At 38.9% G+C, this 22,319-nt stretch overlaps 1 protein-coding gene across 27 annotated transcripts in view; it reads right to left on the bottom strand.

Moving 5' to 3' along the window:
* LOC126365838 (C-Jun-amino-terminal kinase-interacting protein 4) overlaps positions 1-22,319 on the bottom strand; it is a 249,852-nt gene that overhangs the window by 157,692 nt on the left and 69,841 nt on the right. For all 27 annotated transcript variants that reach the window (XM_050008650.1, XM_050008678.1, XM_050008553.1 and 24 more), the window contains 3 exons: positions 18,453-18,600; positions 6,682-6,869; positions 5,617-5,784 (listed from right to left, as the gene is read on the bottom strand). In XM_050008650.1, the coding sequence (XP_049864607.1) occupies positions 5,617-5,784; positions 6,682-6,869; positions 18,453-18,600 (504 nt within the window). The remainder of the gene's footprint in view (positions 1-5,616; positions 5,785-6,681; positions 6,870-18,452; positions 18,601-22,319) is intronic.

The following is a 22,319-nucleotide window of genomic DNA, read 5'->3' as shown; positions in this document are numbered from 1 at the left end:
GCAAAACAGTGATAGTGTTCCATTCTGTGAGAGGCAAAAATTCAAACCCGACAGCTTACTAGCAGATCAACAGAGGGCAACACCAGTGGCTGAACCAACAGCAGCTCTAAGGCAACGTGCAGCCCTAATCAGCACATGCAGGCTGAACTATTTCCTGTTTCTGCCGAAACTACGTTTGAGCCAATTAAACAGAAGAGCCAATCAAATGGAAGTGTCAATCCGCAAGACGACTTTTTTTGGCCTGCACCACAATGCCTGCCGGCAGTTCCAGTGAAACCAGTCATGCTGGGGAGACCTCTACTGGACTCACTACAGTGGCCCCCTCTACTCTTTACTGTTACCATGAATTGGTACTTGCCAAACAGGACACAGGCAAGTGGAGAAGACTGCTACATCTCCTACACTTGCAAAGTGTCAGACTTAGTGTCAGTATTACCAAATACATTCCTACAGACTTTAAAACCCGTGTCTGTTACTTTTTTACTTTTTGGAACTAGAGTTTATTTGAGCATTCAGTCATTCAAGAAGGTTTTTATTTTCTTTTTCTTCAGAAGATAGTTATTGTGTACATACCAAACCTGTGAAGTTATTTCTTGTGCTGCAAATAAAACTGTTTAATTGGTATACCTGGTAATGTTTCATGCGATATAACTGAAGGAAGGGACATATCAAAATCCCAATCTTGCTTGCTTCCTTCCTTCTTTCCATGCTTTTAGTTTTAATGAAGAAGCCATTGGCCAAGGAAGCTGAGGTCAGCCACAACCACTGCCTAGGGTGACATGTAGTAGCAGTAAAGAGAAGATATTGTTACCTTAGAGGCTCATCCAGTCATACCAATGCACTGTAAAGTTTACCATATACTAGTACTGACAATGTTTAGTTGCAAAACAATATTTTTATGGAAAAACAATAGGCTGAACAGTAATACCAAAGAAATGTATCAGCAAGGTTGCCACACAAACAGAGTGGTATTATGTAATAGCATGGAAAGTTTTGATTGTGAGGTAACAAGTGGCTGTAATGTTTCAGTAGGTACCATTTGGTCAGTCATCTAGAATGAAATGGGAAAACTGCTCCAAATCCAATTAAGAATAGCTGGATCAAGTAAAAAAAAGTCAAATTCTCTTTTTATGTATCATTCTCCCTTCTGTTATATTCACAACAGTAAACCAATCAAGCATACCTCAACTACTCATACTTCCTCCCATGAACCATGAACCTTGCCATTGGTGGAGAGGCTTGCATGACTCAGCGATACAGACATACGTTAGGGCCCATCGCAATGGAGTGGTATCTGTTGAGAGGCTAGACAAATGACTGGTTCCAGACGAGGGATAGCAGCCTTTTCAGCAGTTGCAGGGGCAACAGTCTGAATGATCTGACCTCTGGCCTTGTAACATAAACCAATACGGTCTTCCCGTGCTATAACTGTGAAAGTAAGGGGGAAACTACATTCATAATTTTTCACGAGGACATGCAGCTTTACTGTACGGTTAAATGATGATAGTATCCTCTTGGGTAAAATATTCCAGAGATAAAACTCTCCTCCACTCAGATCTCTGGATGGGGACTACTCAGGGCGATTTCATCATCAGAAGAAACAAAACTGGCATTCTATGGATTGGAATGTTAAGATTCTTTAATCAGGCAGGGAGGGTAGAAAATTTAGAAAGGGAAACAATATTATGAGAAAGAAAGTTGCTACTCACTGTATAACGAAGATGCTGATCACAGATAGGCACGACAAAGTGAGAGATGGACTCTGGGGAGAGGTTCTAGGATGGGCCTAAGGATTTGAATAGTGGCTGGAGATCCTGCTGGATTACTGGAATGGGGTCACTGTGACAAGGTTTGTAGGTTGAAGTATTGGATAGCTGGTGGAGTCCTTCCACCAGGTAATCCTTGCAGTACAAAACAACAGTGATGGAGCCTTTGTCCACATGTAGGATTATAAGCAGGTTTAAAGATGTATAAGAAAATAGGAATGCAGGTAACCTACCATGAAACGAATAGTGAACGCAGTACACCAGCCAAGGTAGACATGAAGCCCAGCCCTACCAACAGTACAAGTTTATATGCCAACTAGCTCTGCAGAGTGAAGAAACATGTGATGAGATAAACTAAGTTATTCAGAGAGTGAAGTGTGACGGGGGGTGGAATTCAACAGCATGAAAATGAAGAGAAATAGAAAAAAATTGTAGCTATGATGGAAAGGAATGGAATAGGAAGCTGCCTGCTAGAATTCTACACAGAGCATAATTTAATCATTGCTAACACTTGGTTTAAGAATTGTGAAAGAAGGTAAGTGTGGAAGAGACCTGGACAGACAGGAATGTTTCAGATTGATAATATAATGGTAAGAAACGTATTTCAGATGTAGATTTTAAATTGTAAGATATTAAAAGGGTCATGTGTGTACTCTGACCAGAATTTATTGGTTATCAACAGTACATTAATACAGAAGAAATTGCAAAAGGTGGGAAATTAATGAGATGGGTCATGGATAAGCTGAAAGAACCATACATCCTTGAAAGTTTCAGAGGGAGCATTAGGCAACAATTGACAAGAACAGGGAAAAGGAATACAGCAGAAAATGAACGGGCAGCTTTGAAAGGTGAAATAGTTAACGCGGCAGAGGATCAAATACATAAAATAAGAAAGCCTATTAGAAACCCTTGGATAACACAGAATGTATCGAATTTAACTGACGAAAGGAGAAGATACATTAAAAAAACAACAAACAGTAAATGAAGCAGGGAAAATGAATACAAAATCTAAAAAAATAGGTTGACATGAAGTACAAAATGGTTGAGTAGAAATGCCTGGGGGACAAATATAAGGATCTAGAAGCATATTTCACTAGTGAAGAGAAAGATAATGCCTACAGGAATATTAAAGAGGTCTTTGGGGACAAGAGAAGCAGCTGTATAAATATCAAGTACTCGGGTCAAAAAAACCAGTCCTAACCAAAGAAAACTATCAGTTTAATAAGTCATGGATGCAAAATACTAAAACGACTTCTTTGCAGAAGAATGAAAAAACAGATAAAAGTCAAACTTGAGGAAGACCAGTTCGTATTCCAGAAAAGTGCAGGAACACTTGAGGCAATACTGATCCTACAACTTATCTTAGAAGATAGGTTAAGGAAAGGCAAACCTATGTTTATAACTTTTGTAGACTTAGAGAAAACTTTTGACAATGCTGACTGGAATATTCTCTTTGAAATCCTGTCGGTATAATGGGTACAATACAGAGAGCAAAAGGCTGTTTACAACTTGTACAGAAGCTACATGGCAGTTATGAGTCAAGGGGTATGAAAGGGAAGCAGTGCTGGAGAGGGGAGTGAGACAGGGTTGTAGCCTCTCCTTGATGTTATTCTGTAGCTACACTGAGCAATGAAACATTTGGAGTAGAAATTGAAGTTCAGGGAGAAGAAAAGTTTGAGGTTTGCAGATGACACTGTAATTCTGTCGGAAATAGAAAAATAATTGGAAGAGGAGTTGAATGGAATGGACAGTTTCTTGAGAGGAGGATAAAGATGAATATCAACAAAAGCAAAACAACGATAATCGAATGCAGTCAAATTAAATCAGGTGAAGCTGCAGGAATTACATTAGGAAATGAGATACTAAATGTAGTAGATAAGTTTTGCTATTTGGGCAGAAAAATAACTGATGATGGCCGAAGTAGACAGTATATAAAGTATAGACTGGCAATGGCAAGGAAAGCATTTCTGAAATAGAGAAATTTGCTAGCATTGAATATAGATTTAAGTGTCAGGAAGTATTTTCTGAAAGTATTTGTATGCAGTGTAGCGACGTACGGAAGTGAAACACGGCCAATAAACAGCTTAGACAAGAAGAGAATAGAAGCTTTTGAAATGTGGTGCTACAGTGGAAAGCTGAAATTTAGATTTCGAAGGGGGCAAAAATTTATGACACAAGCTGGATGGAAGAAGGGGTCGGTCGATAGGACACGTTCTGAGACAGCATGGACTCACCAATTTAGTAATGGAGGGAAGTGTGGGGAGAAAAATAGTAGAGGAAGACCAAGAGATGAATACAGTAAGCAGATTCGGAAGGATGTAGGTTGCAGTAGTTATTTGGAGACGAAGAGGCTTGCACAGGATAGAGTAGCAGGGAGAACTGCAGCCAACTGCTCTTCAGACTGAAGACCACAACAGCAGCAGCAACAACAACACAATTAAAAGATCCTGAAGTATTCCAGTAACAAGTAAGAGTAGTTTGCAGAGACTAGAAGTTTACAAAGCAAATGAGTTTCAGTGTATCCGGGATACTTCATTCGAATTGTAAAGGGATTGTTGTTCCCATCAACAAGTTTCCATTGCAGTCTCGCCAGAGGTACACACACACACACACACACACACACACACACACACACACAGAGAGAGAGAGAGAGAGAGAGAGAGAGAGAGAGAGAGAGTGTGTGTGTGTGTGTGTGTGTGTGTGTGTGTGTGTGTGTGTGTGTGGCTAGAAGCAGGCTTGCTTGTGCGAACGTCGTGAATGTGTGTGCACTTTTCTTAAGAAGGTTTTGGCTGAAAGGTAGTTATATTCTCTTCTTCATGCCTGTCTGCAACTCAATGTGCCAATATTTGTGATATTTTTAATATAATGAGTTTGAAGTTAATCATGAAGGAAGAGTATATCAATATCTGATGACATAATATATTGTGATCACAGACACAGCATAATACTAGAGCAAATGACAGTGTTTGTCCTGGTTGTTATTACATTATCTTGACATCATACTTCAAAGGACAGTTTTTAAATGAGATATTACAGTCAACAACTCAGTTCTTTCAGCTGTGACTTCCTAGAGATACGGCAATCTCTAATGATTTGTCAGTACAATGATTGGAAAAGCATCACCTAGCAAATATGAAATACATACACTTTATAAAAATAATTGGTTGCATGTTCCACATTTCCTAAAGCACTGATATGATTTCAATTAAACTTTATACCCATATCCCTCACTGTCAGCCAACAATCCCTATAGGGGTAAGAACCATCTACCTATCATATTTCAGGAGGTATGACATTATAAATAATGAGATGTGTGAAAAACTGTTGCAGCATGTATGATGTTTAAATTTGTTACTTCTTTGCTGTTAACTCTAGTCACAACATATTTTGCTGACAGTGTCCACATGTTGTTGAATGTACTTACATAAATATGTCATTGTAAGACACACTCAAGAAATATGATGTTGCAAACACTAAGATGATTGAAAAAATGCCACACGCTCCTACAGTCAAGTCAGCTCAAGGAAATCTCTGACACCTGGCACCACTTTTGGCAGCTTTCAACTGTGAAGCACACTGTCGGCAGGGCAATAATTGTCTACAGAGCTATAAGAGGTGTTGTCATACAGATGTTTACAAAATCATGTTGTAGGCATGCAAAGCAGCTGCGCGCAGCATACAGAAACTGTTTCATAATATTAAAGGTGTTTTTTATGAATACATTGAAATGAAATTTTTTCTAAATGGAAAATTACCAAAATGAATATCTGGGCAATTTCAGGTTTGTCAGACAATTTATACCAAAATAAAGCAAAAATTGCTCAGCATTTCAAATTCAATTACTACTTACATGTCACCATCCATGAAATCAAGGCCACGTTTTCTGTCATTCAGAGAACGCTTTCTCATAGTTTCCAAGGCTGGACTCACATGATGTGTAGGTGCATTGTACCTCACATTCACATATGGAACAGGTTTACGTTGTGGTCGTTCAGCTGCACTGAACAGGTTGCTAAAACTTAAAACAAAAACAAATCTTTGTATTATGTCCAGAACAAAACATACTTGATATGCTAGGAAAGGTATTCATTGTGATATGCATTTTTTTCATTTGTATTTTCAGCTACCACATGCTAGAACAGGAGAAAACTATATCTCATTGCTTTTATGTTTGCACTTCAACAGACTTTCATTAATAAATAATTACACTAATGTCTACACAACTACATAAAGACAAGTGGATGATTAACTTCGTTACCGGAAATCTCAAACAATTCTTGATCAATTTATATCAAATTTTTACAAGAAACTCTAATAAATATTGATACCAATGTAGGCTATAATTTTTCCAAACAACAATGTTCAGGTTTTCCGTTAAAACAAACTGCAATAATGCAAATGCCGTGTTGTGAAAATGTGCAATTTCATTTACTTCCTTGCGGACAGTTTGAACTCCATGTACAGAATATTCTTTCTCTTTCTCTACACACACACACACACACACACACACACACACACACACACAAACAAACAAACAAACAACATGTTATGTTTTCTTCCTTGCAATCAGTTTTAAAGGAAGCAGGAAAGTTGTATTTACGGCGTCTCTCATACCCTGACATACCAATGATTCAAACTTTAAACGCCTTCAATTGCCAATCGAAGTTTCATTCACAATAAGAATAAACTAGGCTCAACATCAATGGGGGGGGGGGGGGGGGGGGAATATGGACAGGGGAGCGGTTGGGTGTGGGGGAGGAAATGGATGTAGAGAGGGGGGGGGGGGGAGGAGGAGGACGAAGAAGAGAGAGGAGTGGAGAAGGAGATTAGGAGACATAAGCAATTCCCATATATATTTAGCAATTATAAAGCAATGGTGAATTCACTAGTATGATACAGTGACAATACAACTCACAATTTCCATATTCCTTGTTTGCTTTTCTTATCTAATGTGGGGTCATTCCGTGAAGCCCTAATCATTTCTGTCCAACGAACCGCTTCTTGTAGTTCCATAAATCGTTCCTTGTACTGGTTACGTTCCATAAGCACACGGGCCATCTCAACTCGTGTAAATCGCTTCCTTTGAGCCATTGGAACATCCTCCTGAAACAGTCAAACAAATACATTTTTAAAAGAGGAAAATAATGGGAGTGCCTTATGTCATATGAATAGACAGGTTAACATCGTTTTTTCTAACTAGAATACACACAGACTTCTTTTCCATTTCTGCATCTAATATTTGTGTTTTAAATACTGGTAGATAATGAAACACGACTAGGTCATAAAGTCCTCTGCAAGAAAGAAGTATTGTGGTATCTTCCTAGTCCCATTTAGTGTTAGCTGACTTTCCTCCCTATTCTTATTAAGTGAAATTTTCTACAAACTGTTCACCTGTCTTTTCTGGGAGAAGAAATCTTGCTTAATAAAAGTTCATAAATCTGTCTGATTTTGTATGTTCGTATCAATCTGCTATCATACTGAAAGGTAGCAACCTTGAGCTAGCAGAAAGCTCAAATTATTTCCTATGTTACACACACAGTATAACAAGCAGAAGAGAAAGTGTACTAGCTCCCTGTGCAGGGAGCATAGGTCAGGTGGCATGCCAGTGAACTAAGAGCAGCACTGACACCTGAGACTTGACTGTGCATTTCTGTATAGGACTGTGTATTTTGTGTGCTGGGCTTGCTTACGGTGTTGTGCGGAAAACATCGAAGACTTGCAGTTTGCTGTTATAATGTGGTGAAGAAAGAAGAAAGTCCATACATTAGTCTCAGCGTACAGATACAGTTACAGAAAAAGTAAAGCCAGTTACAAAGAAAGTAAAGGCAAATATGTTTTAAATATCTTAAAAATAGAGCATAATTTTTAAAATTACTGAGAGCAGGACCTCCAAAATACAGAGATCTGACTCATAAATTATTGGTGTGCAGTTCACATTCCGCAGAGCACCTTACAAAAATGGAAATGTTTATCAGCGTTGGCACACAAGTTGAAATTCCAGGATAAAAAAAACTGTATCTAAAGGCCAGAGTTGTTCCCCAGTTACTTCCTTGTTTGCCTTAACAGTTATTTTAAATATTACATAAGAGAAAATTGCCCGTAAAACACTCACAAACAGAAGCTGTAGCCCATAATATTGTAAAGCACAAGAAGTTGTGACGAATGCCAGTGTTACTTCAGTTGGGGAAAATATAAGGGGCATTCAAAAATAAATGAGCTGGAGGCATAATTACAGAAATCAGTACCTGTATGATAGAAGTTTTGTCCCTGGCTGCTGAGACACCTATCCCATTGTGACAAAAGGTGGTGAACGGCTATCTCATAAAATCCCCAGGGCTGCAACGCTAACCACGTATAGCTAGACGTTGTCATCTGAGGTGAATCATTTGCCCCTCAGAGCCCTTTTAAGGAGAACAAAAATTACAAAGAGAGAGAGGTCCCGACTGTATGGAGGGTGGCTGAGAACCTCCCATTTGAATTTCTGCAGGAGTGCTGTGACTGTGTTGGCCTTATGAGACTTTGCGTTGTCAAGGAACACAATGACCCCCACGGGTGAGATTGCCTGGTCATTTTTATTTGACCACTTGGCGAAGGGTGATCAAGGTTTCCAAGCAACTCTGGGAATTCACTGTTGTCCCATGCTGCACAAAGTGAATCATGAGGAGGCCATTGTGATCAAAGAAGAATGTCGGCATAACCTCTCTTGCACTCGTGTGGATGGCTTTCGTTTTGGAGACTTTGTTGTTTTGATTCTGGTTCGACATGATGACACCATGACTCATCTCTAGCCACCACTCGTACCAGGAATATGTTCCCTTCCCGAGCATAGTGTTGCAGATGAGCAAGACGGTGGGCCATTCAACATGCTTCCTGGTGTGTTTGAAGACTGTAGACTGTGGGGCACCCATTGGGTACACACTATGTGCATGTGCAGTTGTTTCTTCATGAAGGTGTGAACACTTCCAACACTCAATCCGACCACGGTGGCTATGGCTTTCACAGTCACTCAGTGATCCTGGGTAATGAGTGCATCCACCAGCTGGACAATGTCATTGGTAGTGCAGTGTGGTGCTCCAGACCGTCCATCATCGGCTAATGACACCTGTCCTTCCCTGAAGCACTTGTGCCATGCCTTGACCCTTGCAAGGAACATGCAGTGTTTAGCGTACACTTGTGACATTCGTCAATGAATGTCCATTTCTTCCACTCCTACCACTGTCAGAAAACAAACAACACTTCTTTGCTCTTCTTTTGACACCTCCATGTCACTGTTTGCAATGCAACTGCCAGCATTGGACGACTGATGCATGCTGGTGCAAGCTCTATATATTCACATGATGTGCACATGTGCCCTCTAGCAACTGCCTGTGAACTTCCACACTCTAGAAGGCACCACACCTCATTACAAATGTCACAATATTACCCTCCTGTCACTGGTTTGCACATTCCAGACTCCGGCTCATTTATTTTTGAATGCCCCTTATATACTGAATGAATCACTGCCAGACGCAGCAGTAGTTTCAATAAAAACAGCACAGATGTGTAAGAAACTGGACATTGTGATACTGTAATAAACTGAGAACAGAGAATGCCACAATAAATCTATTGTGAAAGCAGCTCTCAGATTAAAAGTGTAATATGATTTAATGACACTTCTACAATCTATATCATTCTATATTCAAACAATTCAAACACTCCGTATTCAGTAAGAATGATCCGTCAGTCGTAGCATCAAAATTGTGTGGTGAAGCTAAACATTGGGAATTTTTGTTAGCAGCACTAATTACATCAGCATTTCCCCTCATACGTTCCCACCCACTGCAAAGGCCAATCTTGTCATTCAGATTTTTGTTCATAATTTTCAGCAACTGTTCTTAAAGAATGCCCATTTGAAGAAAGAGCACAGTAGTTGCATTAATTTTTTTTTTTTTTTTATTTTTTTTTTTTTTTTTATGCAGCTGGTGTGCTATTTCTTCACATCAGAAGTCTTGTTATTCCATTCACATTGCCACCCCCAGTGCAATCAGACTACTATTTTTGTGCCACCTATACTTGCTTCACACATTCAAAGAGAAAGATTGGATGTTAAGAAAGCTCAAAAAGTAGTAAGAGTCTTTCACACACTACAACTAAAAGTATATTCTACCACAATTTCAAAAGAATAACTTCATATATTTATCAAAAATAAGTAAAAAAAAAAAATAAAATAAAAATATCAGAACCCAATATTGTCATTTTGATATCAATATATCTGGGGAACAATACTGTCAAAGTACATAGAGATTTTTAGGGAAAAATTTCAATATATTGATATTTTGTCAACAGCCCTAGCATGGACTGTTGCCACTTCATTAGGAAACAACTCAAATTTACTAAATAGTCTCAAATAGACATACTATTCAATAAACATTCTCTGGAAACAACTAGGCGTTAATACAAGACAAACTTCTTCTCGCTTTGCACACATTATTTATTATATCTAAAGTAAAATTCACGCAAAAGAAATTATAGGTGCATCCCTCTCATCCTGAAGTCTGAGTGACTTGCCCTTCGTTTTTAATCTTTACCAACCAACCCCTCTCACCTCCCTGAGGAAGGAACTATCAAAAGCTAGGATACTGCCATCTAACTGTAAACATAGCCACTGGTAGTATTAAATTTTTCACTGTCTGGAGGTAATTACTGGTTAGCAACATTATACAAAATAAAAACATCTGTAGTAATAATGAATCTGTAAAACTGCCCTGCCTATCTGTTTTGAACATGCTAACTCTAAAACCAAAACTCAGTGTGGCTACAGCTGCCAGAGACTGTGGTCATGTCTGTGCGAGTTGCATTTGCATGTGCATGTGTGCATGCATGCGTATCTGTGTCATCTATTTTTGACAAAGGCCTTGTTGGCGAAAAGGTTATTTTGTGGCAGTCTTTCCGTTGTGCCTATTCACGACTCAGCATCTCCACTATATGGTCAGTAGCAACTATCCTTCTCATAATATTGTTGTAATCTCCAAAACTATTAGACACGTTATCATGGAGTTTTGACAGGTAAGTTAAGCATAGTTTGGAGGAAAATATAAGCTTTAATTCATGAAAATCTGATCACAGAAGTTTTATTGCAACTTTGTCTGTCTGCCTGAACATATTAACCTGGATTTTTATGGGGTTTTAACTGGTAAGTTCTGCATAGCTAGGGGCACCATGCAGGCTATATTTCGTCAAAACCATATCACAGAAAAAATATTCACACACATAAGAAATACATATGTATGTACGTAAGCACCCATGTACCACATCTGCAAAATCAATGGACTGATTTCGACCAAATTTCGTACACATTTTACTTACTGTTTAGAAAGGATCACTGTGCGACTACGAACCTATTTATCAAAGGGGTGGTGGTGGAGGTGAAAAAGAAGTGTACGTCATGATACACAAATGCCCATATTCTATTCATCTACACTGGAGAACGAGAGCATTAAGTCACTTGCAACAAACTTTGCACATAATTTCAAACTTTTACAAAACCTTTTTTCACTGACACCCCCCATAACGACATTTTCGCTGTTCATACAGTAAAACTGCCGCATCAGACATGTCATGACGTTTACACTTGTTGCTTCTGTGCTGCTAACTCTATTCATAACACATTTAGAAGACAGTATCCACATATGCTGCTAAATGTACTTACAAAATTATATCATTGTGTAACATAGTGGAGGAGATGGACAGAGAAAGGGGAAGTGGAGGTGGGCATTGAAAGGAATAATAAGTAGGAGATTATAGAGAGAGGGGGAGAGGGGGGGGGGGGAGGGAGGGAGAGAGAGAGAGAGAGAGAGAGAGAGAGAGAGAGAGAGAGAGAGAGAGAGAGAGAGAGAGAGAGAGAGAGAGAGAGAGAGAGGAGGGGGGGAGGGGAGCGGGGGAAGGGGGGACGAAGCCGCAGATACACCCAGAGGGCAGAAGAAAATGGCCAGAGAGTGGAAGGGCGGAAGAGGTGGACAGAGAGAAGAGGGGGGAGGAAATGGACTAATAGAACTGAAATAAATACGTACATCAGGGCAGTTCTGGGTACTTAGCTAGTATGTAAATAATTTTTGATTGAGTATAACCATACATGTAGCCTGTAATTTAAAAAGTGTCATGATGATCTCTCCATTGGCAAAAGATTGCGGAATAGTCCCCCATTTGGATCTCCGGGAGGAGACTGCCAAGGGGAAGGTGACCAACAGAAAAAGCTTGAATAATCAACAAAAGGATAACGTTCTACAAGTCGGGATGTGAAATGTTGTAAGCTTGAAAATTTGAAAGGGGAAATACAAAAGCTCAATCTAGATATAGTATGGATTTTTGAAGTGAAATGGAAAGAAGACAAGGACTTCTGGTCAGATGAGAATAGAGTAATATCAACAGCAGCAGAAACTGATATGACGGGAGTAGGATTCGTTATGAATAGAAAGGGAGAGCAAATACTGTGTTACATTGAACAGTTTAGTGATAGGGTTGTTCTTATCAAAATCGACAGCAAACCAACACCAAAAACTATAGTTCACATATACACACAGACATCACAAGCTGAAGATGAAGAGATACATAAATTATATGAGGATACTGAAAGGGTAATACAGTATGTAAGGGGAGATGAAAATCTAATAGTCATGGGACTGGAATGCAGTTGTAGTGGAAGGAGTAGAAGAAAAGGTTGCAGGAAAACATGGGGTTGGGACATGGAATCAGAGAGGAGAAAGACTAATTGAGTTCTGTAATAAATTTCAGCTAGTAACAGCAAATACTCTGTTCAAGAACCACAAAAGGAGGTGGTATACTTGAAAAAGACTAGGTTACACAAGAAGATTTCAGAGACTGGACTGTAAGGCATACCCAGGAGCAGATATAGACTCAGATCACAATATGTTTGTGATGAAGAGCAGGCTGAAGTTCAAGAGATTAGTAAGGAAGAATCAATACGCAAAGAAGTGGGATATGGAAGTACTAAAGAATGATGAGATACACTTTAAGTTCTCCAAGGCTATGGATACAGCAATAAAGAATAGCTCAGTAGGCAGTACAGTTGAAGAGGACTGGACATCTCTAAAAAAGGCCATCATAGGTAGAAAAAAGGTAACTGGGAAGAAACCATGGGTAACAGAAGAAATACTTCCGTTGATCGATGAAAGAAGAGTACAAAAATGTTAAGGGAAATTCAGGAATACAGAAATACAGGAGGAATGAAATAAATAGGAAGTGCAGGGAAGCTAATATGAGATGGATGCATGAAAAATGTGAAGAATATGCCGGAAGGACTACCTCCACATATAGGAAAGTCAAAAATAACCTTCGGTGTCATTAAGAGCAAGGGTGCTGGCATAAAGAGTGCAATGGGAATTCCACTGTTAAATGTAGAGGAGAGGGCAGATAGGTGGAAAGAGCACATTGAGGACCTCTATTAGGGGGGAGATTTGTCTGATGTGACAGTAGAAGAAACAGGAGTTGATTTAGAAGAGATAGGGGATCCATAACTAGAATCATAATTTAAGAGAGGTTTGTGGGACTTAAGATCCAATAACGTAGAAGGGGTACATAACATTCCATCAGAATTTTTAAAGTCATTGGGGGAGTGGCAACAAAATGACTCTTCATGTTGGTGGGCATAAAGTACGAGTCTGGTGATATACCATTTGACTTTTGCAAAAATATCATCCACACAATTCCGAAGACTGCAAGAGCTGACAAGTGTAAGAATTATCGCACAATCAGCATTACAGCTCATGCATCCAAGTTGCTAAGAAGGATAATATACAGAAGGATGCAAAAGAAAATTGAGGGTATGCTAAATGACAATCACTTTGGCTTTAGAAAATGTAAAGGCTCCCGAGAGGCAATTCTGACACTGCGGCTGATAATGGAAGCAAGACTAAAGAAAAATCAAAACACGTTCATAGGATTTGTTGAACTGGAAAAAGCATTCGACTATGTAAAATGATGCAACATGTTCAAAATTTTGAGAAAAATAATACTAAGCTATAGGGAGAGATGGGTGATACACAATTTGTACAAAAGCCAGGAGGGAAAGCCAGGATGACCAAGAACGAAGTGCTTGGACTAAAAAGGGTGTAAGACAGGAATGTAGTCTTGCTCCTCCCCCTTCCCCCCTCCTCCCAACTGTTCAATCTATGTCGAAAAAGCAATGATGGAAATAAAAGAATAGTTCAGGACTGCAATTAAAATCCAAGGTGAAAGGGTACCAATGAAACAATTCGCTGATGACATTGCTATCCTGAGTGAAAGTGAAGAAGAATTATATGATATACTGAATGGAATGAACAATCTAATCAGCACAGTACAGAATATTGATTGACAGTAAATCAAAGTATGATGAAAGTAATGAGAAGTGGAAGAAATGAGAGCAGCGAGAAACTTAACATCAGGACTGATGGGCACGAAGTAGATGAAGTTAAGGAATTCTGCTACCTAGGCAGCAAAATAACCAGTGACGGACAGAGCAAGGACGACTTCAAAAGCAAACTAGCACTGGCAAAAAGGGCATTCCTGGCCAAAAGAAGTCTACTTGTACCAAACATAGGCCTTAACTTGAGAGAAAAATTCTGAGAATGTACATCTGGAGCACAGCAATGTATGGTAGTGAAAACTGTGTGAAAACTGGAACAGAACAGAATCAAAGCGTTTGAGATGTGATGCCACAGGCAAATATTGAAAATTAGGTGGACTGATAAGGCAAGGAAGAAGGAAGTTCTGTGCAGAATCAGAGAGGAAATGAGTGTGTGGAAAACACCGACAAGAAGAAGGTACAGGAGATAGAACATCTTTAAGATATCAGGGAATGACTTCCATGGTACTAGAGGGAGCTGTAGAGGGCAAAAACTGTAGAAGAAGGCAGAGACTGGAATATATCCAGCAAATAATTGAGAAAATAAGTTGCAAGTGCTACTCTGAGGTCACCACAGGAGAGGAATTCGTGGCAGACTGCATCAAACCAGTCAGAAGACTGATGACCTTTCTAAATAAATAAATATTTTCAAAATTTAGTTTGATAGTTATATCTACATTTTTAACAATTTAGCGATGTAATTGGTTTTGCACTCTTATATGAAATTGATTCAATTGGGATTTGTAGCAACTAGTCCAATTTTAATTTACTAAATCAGTAAAAAAATTCAGTTAAAAAAGAAGTCACATCTCCAACATATTTGCTTTAATTTATTGTTTTATATAATATTTGACATTATATAAATCAATATTTACAGTAGTAGTTCATGTTAGTACTGGGAACAAAACACTAACTGCAAGATCTCTATTCAGTCATGAAAAGAGTAGTAGATGGAACTATGTGGGAGGAAGCTGTTAAATTATGGAATGAATAAATCTCTGAATTTTGTAGCCAAAAGTACAGTGCTAGTGTATGAGGCAAAAGTAACTTTCAGCAGTATGTTGTTGTGAATTCTGCACAATTGACAAATTCAGTGCTGTCTTGAAGCATCCTGGATGGAGAAGTTTGACTGCTGATTTTAGCGTTAAGGTACTACTCAAAATTATGGGGGTAAAATGCTTACTGAATGAAAAAAGGTCATAAACAAGAAACAAGTTATTAGCACTATACTGGCAGCTTCCGTTGTAAGAAACATATATATGCAGCAACATAAGATCTTTAAATAATTTATCCAATACTTTTGGCAGCACAGAAACAACATGCTTTTAAGAAACTTTAAGTGTTTATTGCTTAAGTCTTTACTGGTGTTTAAAACAGTTTTCTAACACTTTCTGCCAAACTGAATTCCACCCAATACACTTGTCATACCATACCATATCATTCCCATACCATTCAAGTAAGGAGCATGGAAAAATCGTAAATATACAACACGAGCACAAAATTTTGTTTCTTCCAATGAGCTGAAAGACATGTTGGGCCTATTTTAGGAAGTGGGGAAGGGGAGACGGCAACGTGGGGTTGGTCCAAACTTGTCAGCTTTAAATAGGTCACAATTTTGTTATTGCACCATTAGATATGGTAGACCACCATTTTTCCAAGCAATATCATCACTTTCATGATTCAGCCACATCACCTTTTTTGTCAGTAAACAATCCCATCGTGTGGTTCACATCTCTTGAACCAAACTGTACAAGCAGTAATGTCACTCATAATTTCCACAGCATTCGCTTGAATTACTGAGACATTTTTTATGGATCTCTGGCTTGGTGTACCCATCAAACAAAACCTTTTCCAACTCACCACATATAGGCTTCACTTTCAGGTGTGTTATTGTTACTGTCCCTTTAAAGTCATTTGTTTCAAGTCCTCTCATTTGCAAAATGACACTCAATGTCAAAGATAGCATCCCAAGACACTTTACAATTACTTTTTATGACAGTTTCATGATTTCATCATAATTCAATATTGTCACCACTTTCACCACTGCTAAAAAGCTGTTACCTTACCATAAAGCTCAACAACACTGGGAACATAACAGCGGAACATTAACTTCTGTACCTGCATGATGAATAATATTTTTAATGTCCAGTTGTTAACATTAGCTAACATATCCCTGTTGTTATTTTTCAAGTTGTAATTGTTTGTTGACAAATGTCCACGAGTGTCTTCAATCTTATAGAAAATACACTTTGGAAAGGCATGTCTTGTGCAGGGCACAATCAGGGCATTATGAAGGAAATGCGTTATAAAGGCACTCGAGATGTTTTTGTATGATGAGAATAATTTTGTACTTTACCAGAGAAAGTGTTTTACTTGGTAGGTTTAACTGTATTTTGTAGCTTTGTAATAGTCAATGAAACAAATATAAACAAAGTTTCATGTTAAACATTCTAATCTTCTCTACCTATCAACAAGTATGTCGTTATATTACCAATAGAAGACAAAATTTTACTGACTTATATTTACTCTAAATAAAAATTTATAAAAGCTGTTCTTAGACATAACCTAGATTAATTTTGAAACTGTAAGACACTCAAGGACATCAAAATTAGGCCACCGTCAAGACACTTCTTTCAGATATTTCTCTTAACTGGTATCGGCACCCACAATGCACACACGGCAGGTGTGATTTTTTTACATTTTTTTTTTTTTTTTAGAGAATAATAGTCACTAACATTTATTTGATGTATGTTGCCTTGCGCCACAACAGAATTTTGGTGTCAAGTGATTGATGGGCCACAAACATTGCTAAGCTTCAGATGATTTTCTTCTTTAGAGCTAACTAGTACAGAGAATCGCCACTTGCACCCACATCCACGCCCATCATCTGGAAGCTTAGCAAAGTTTTAAGACACTTTAACTATATGCTGCACTGTTGGCTTTACTCCCATTACTTATATTTTACCATGGACTTTCCATAACCATATGTATAACATACCTATTGTTTAGAAAGCAATGAGTTCTGTGTTTTAAGTGCTTCAATCAGTAATAGTGGGAGTTGCACATCCTGAAGATAATTACTTGCCATTATTCCTGTCATTTTGTTAACGACTTTCTGAACTGACTCTTCCTTTCTATACAAATAAGTGTTCAGCTTAGCATGGGGTTATACTCATTAGTTGTATTCTGCATGTTATTAATGTAGTAGTTTAACTGTAAGTAATAAAACAAAAAAAGCAAAGGTAACATGTAAACTTTCTAACTTTCCACATTAATTTATGGAAATATTTGAGACCTGTTCAAAAACATTCTGGAACTTTGTCCACAAATTTTCATTGCTTATCTTTTACTTATTCTGCATGATCTTCAAAATATTGTACTCCACAATTGATAAAACAGCCCCAATGCTGTTTCCACTTCTGAAAGCATTCTTGGTAAGCCTCTTGCAGGAGCGTGCAAAGCGCCATCTGCGAATTTTCTTTTATCTCATCTATCATTGCAAATATTCATCCTTTCAATGTAACAACATCATACCTGTAGACCCACCTCTCATCTCCAGTTATGATTCTCTTAAGGAACATCTCATTCTCATTTGCATGATCCAAAAGCTCTTCACGCAATGCAAAACTAAGGTCTTTCTGGTCTTGACTCTAGAGTCATCAAACCAACTTGGTGGCAACCCGATGCATTCCAAGATGCTGTGTCAGTATTTCATGACATGGTCCAATTGAATGTTACATTTTTCTGCAATCTCTCAGACAGTGCTCAATTTCATTGATGTTCCTGACATGAGTGTAGTTGGTAGACGAAGGGCGTCCTGAAAGAGGGTCAGCTTTAACCTTCATCTGGCTATTTTAAAACTGTGTGGACCATTTGTAACACTGAGTACAGCTTTAGAACTCATCCCTGTAAGCTTCCCTTGGTGTGTGTGTGTGTGTGTGTGTGTGTGTGTGTGTGTGTGTCCAAGTTTTCCTGCATTTCACGCAAAATTTAATGCAAGTGAGTTGTTCCTGTAACTCTGCCATCTTGAAGTTCGCAAACTGTGTCACTCAATGTTCTAGTCAATACAGCTCTGAACAGAAACTAACAGACAAACCACAATGAAATTTCCGGCAGTTATGCACTAAACACAAGCATACGCAGGGTTGCCAATCACATATCGCTCCAATATACCATTGGTACGAAATTATGAATGTTCCAGAACTTTTTGAACAGACCTCATACATTATTATGATTACAGGTGCACCGATGGAGAAGCCACTATGCTATGAAGTTTTACTTATGCTGTCATACGAAGAACTCACTTCATCATCTGATTTGGCAGCTTTTGCTGCCTTCTCTGCCTCCTCCTTAGCTCGTTTAACTTCTTCTTCAAGCTCCTGAATTCGTTGCTGGAGGCGGCTTTTCAAATTCTGCAATGACCTAAGTTCTTCTCGCATTATCTCCTGCTCACTGGAAATGTAAACATTGAATGCTTCAATAAAGTTATCATTTTCTAACAACAACAAAATCAGTTATTTTTGGTTTTTTCATCTAAAATCAGAAAAACCAATAATAATTGATTATAACAATTACTGCAGAAGACAACCACACAAACACATAACAACAAAAACATTCGTATTATTTATAAAAAGAACAACATAAACATTAGCAAAGGAGATGATGATGTCTTAGGACTCCTGCACCACCCTGAAGACAGCTTTGGATAATCATGGGTGGAATGATGACAATATTATGAGTAATCATCTCCACTATATGGTGCATAGCAATCTATCCTTTCATAATACCGTCAAAAGAGCTTTTCATCATGAACATTGAGAAGTTCCATGCCCTCTTTTGCATGTCTCCTCTCATTTTCATCAATTTTATTAATGTTCTATGTCATTGCACAGTAGTAACAAGACCGAATAAGGTTATTGTAATGAGAGTATTTGTATTGAGAGCTCAAAAAAATATTTTTCACTTGATTCCTATACATGTTGGGTTACTTCCCTGGGTGGCAAGCATCGGAGGACACAGCACAAGGCATCTCCGGTTGGGGGCTGCACTTCCCTGAATTCTGGTGGAACGACTGTCGTTGGTCGAGTTTCGCCTATTGAATGCAGGGTGAAACGACCTGCAAGACGGCTGAGTGTCATTTCAGTTTATGTGTTTACCGTTCCGGTGCGTCTCGAATGAAGATACCTGGCACCGACTGACTGCATTGTCCTCGATTCTGAGAATACTTGTGGACCACGCCCTGCTGGGTGCAACTGTCTGGGTGCAACAGTCGCTATTGGGGCGAATGATGTTCTGAGACAGTGTGGGGGAATTTTGGAATTGGAACTGAATGCTGATTCGCAGTTTTTGAGGAGAATAGGAAGTAGAGCAATGTTGGCTTTGCTCTTGCGTTGTGCGGGCAGTGAATTCAGGATCTGATCTTTGTCGGAGTCGGACGATCTTACGACTTGGTCGCTCTTTTTCGGAAGAGCTCAGAATTCTCAGACAGCCTTCAAGGCCAGGGGCTGACACAGAGTTGCTGCACAGCAGAAGTCGACACCTACATCATCAGGACACTGCCTACCAACGACGTGCTGCAGATTTCAGTACAGGTACGTATTTTGTGGCTCCGGCATTGTAGTACCTTATCAGTTTTATACTGAATCCCTCGGCAGCACACGCGCTTGCTTTGCTACAAGTCCACCTTGCTTGTTTCTCCATATGATCCCATTTGAGCTCTCACTACTAATTGCAATACTGCTACATAGTCGGAAGATTAATATTTGATTCGTTAGGACCTCCAGTCATTATCGTCAATCTACTGCGTCACAGAGAGTAGGAGCCCCTTGTTCTCGAGCCAACTATTATTCTCATAATATTTCAGTATATTCTATCTTTTAACCTACTGTCTGTGTCGATAATCATGTGCCTTTACGTTCTGATGTAGAATAAATCTCATTGTAATATGTAATCTGCATGTCATTTCGTAGATATATCCAGAATCCCATTTCCTGTTGTTTATTATGATAAAGTTCTCTTTTTTTCTGAATAGATTATGATATTTATTAAATTATTGTGAGTGTGCACTCCTCTCATGCAAAATTCGTCTGAATTAAAGAGGTACAAACTCTTCTCCACCCCAGCACCTTGCAACATCTAGACAAGAAAATTACAATAAATGACACTTTATTCATTCACTCAGATTAATGAGCGTTTAAAATATAAAGCTTCATCCATCCACTCCTTCAACTCAGACCGGCATATGTTCAGATGATATTAACTTTTACTGTTTTTCCCCCCCTTCAGTACTATCACCACAAAGACTAGCTTTTGTCATAAAGCTGGGCTAATTTTTTTGTCACATCAAGTCCACTTCCTATGTCAAGCCACTTCCTCACTGTTCCCTGTTTCTCATTTGAATAAGACAAAATGAGAAACTACACAGTACCATGATGATAAAGTTTGACAGAAAGGTGACAGACACTTGCCGAAGGGAGAGCAAGTACACCATTAACACAACTGTCTTAATCACCACCACGCTGATTATGCTGATAAATGATCAATTTATATATGTAGTGTCTGTACACAAACTTTGTCTGACACAATCATGTCAAAGCCACATTCAAGTCCAAATGAAAATGCAGTGTCATCAATTAAAAAGGACACTTAGAACTGAAAGTACATTTACTACAAACACCAGTGTACAGCCAGAACAGATCTGAGCTCCTGTATGGAGAGTCGTGCTATTTATAAAAATAGAAAACACTCCAGAACGCTGCCATTTACACACACATAGAATATTCTAGATTAATGAAACATTACAAACATATTTTGAGGACCTCCCAGGAATTACAAAATACAAGGAACAAAATAACTGCTGGTCGCCATGTTTGAAACGGCAACTCGCAGTATGCCAGCCAGCGAAGCTAACCACTACGCAACACTGCATGCACTATACCTCGTAGCACTGCTCCCTCTCCTGGGAAGGTATTGCATGCTCTCCTGGAGAAACAGCAACCTGCTGTTTCAGAAAATTTCATTAAAGCTAACAACAGCCCCCTCGATCTAGATCTTTCTGAGGTCTCCTCTTATTATAATGAGCATCGAAGGGAACTTCACGAACATCAAATGGGTCTTCAGTTTCTTTGACCCTCCTACCAACAATTTGCGCTTCTGGACTGCAGTATGGCTCCACGAGGACGTGGATGATGTCACTGTACTTTTGTCTTCTTGATGACAGGCCATAATCCTCATGTTCATACGTGAAATCTTACAAGCAAGGAATGATATGATACAGCACAAAGTGATGCTTTAGTAACTTTTCTGATAGCCCCACATTCCACACAGGCATACAAATCCATACCAAATCAGTGTCTCACTGGGGGAAGGGTGGTGGGGTGCTTTTCAGTATAGGGCTCTCAGTCTTTCTCCTGGGCCTCTGGGTTCTGGATGCAAATCAGTTGCCTTCCTTCATTGGTCCTAGTTATGAGATGTTTCGTACAGTCATCTGATCCAGAATATCATCTGGTTGAAACAAGAACAGTGTATCCATTGTTGGTTCATGCTGGTGGCCCTGGAGCAAGAGAGTGGTGTGAAGTCTATAGTGTCTTGAGATTTCATCCAAGTTTCGACAAATAATTACCTGAAAAGCAGTCAGCATTCTTGCGTTCACATCCGTTTTTGTATACCACTGTGACATCGTACTCATGAAGCTTCAGTGCCATCTCACCAGTTGACCAGAGAGTTTGCCAAATAAATATTGTTGTAACTTCTTGATGCTACAAGCAACAGCAAGGCATTCTTTCCCAGCTGTATAATAGTTCAGCAAGGACTTTCTGGTAGCAAGCTATCACTTTTCTATCTTCCTGAATTTGTCCTAAAACTGCCTCTATTGGAAAACTGCTAGCATTGGTAAGAATTTTACTGTCTCAGCATTCTCATCATACAATGTTAGAACTGGAGATGATGTTACCACTTCCTATACGCCAAAAATGTACTTTTCCTATGCTTCACTCCAGGAAAATTTGGCATCTACATGTAGCAGATCTTGCAAAGGATGTGCCTGAGTACAGAAGTCCTTTATAAACTGCTGTTAGTAGAGCACATTCAGAGAAAACTCACATCACAATTGTGCCAAGGAGTTGGAACATCTGTGACTGTTTTTATTTTCTCAGGATCGAGATGGACTATGT

The sequence above is a fragment of the Schistocerca gregaria genome, chromosome 1 (assembly GCF_023897955.1).
Source record: "Schistocerca gregaria isolate iqSchGreg1 chromosome 1, iqSchGreg1.2, whole genome shotgun sequence".
Classification (NCBI taxonomy): domain Eukaryota; kingdom Metazoa; phylum Arthropoda; class Insecta; order Orthoptera; family Acrididae; genus Schistocerca; species Schistocerca gregaria.
This window is presented reverse-complemented; position numbering and strand designations above follow the sequence as displayed.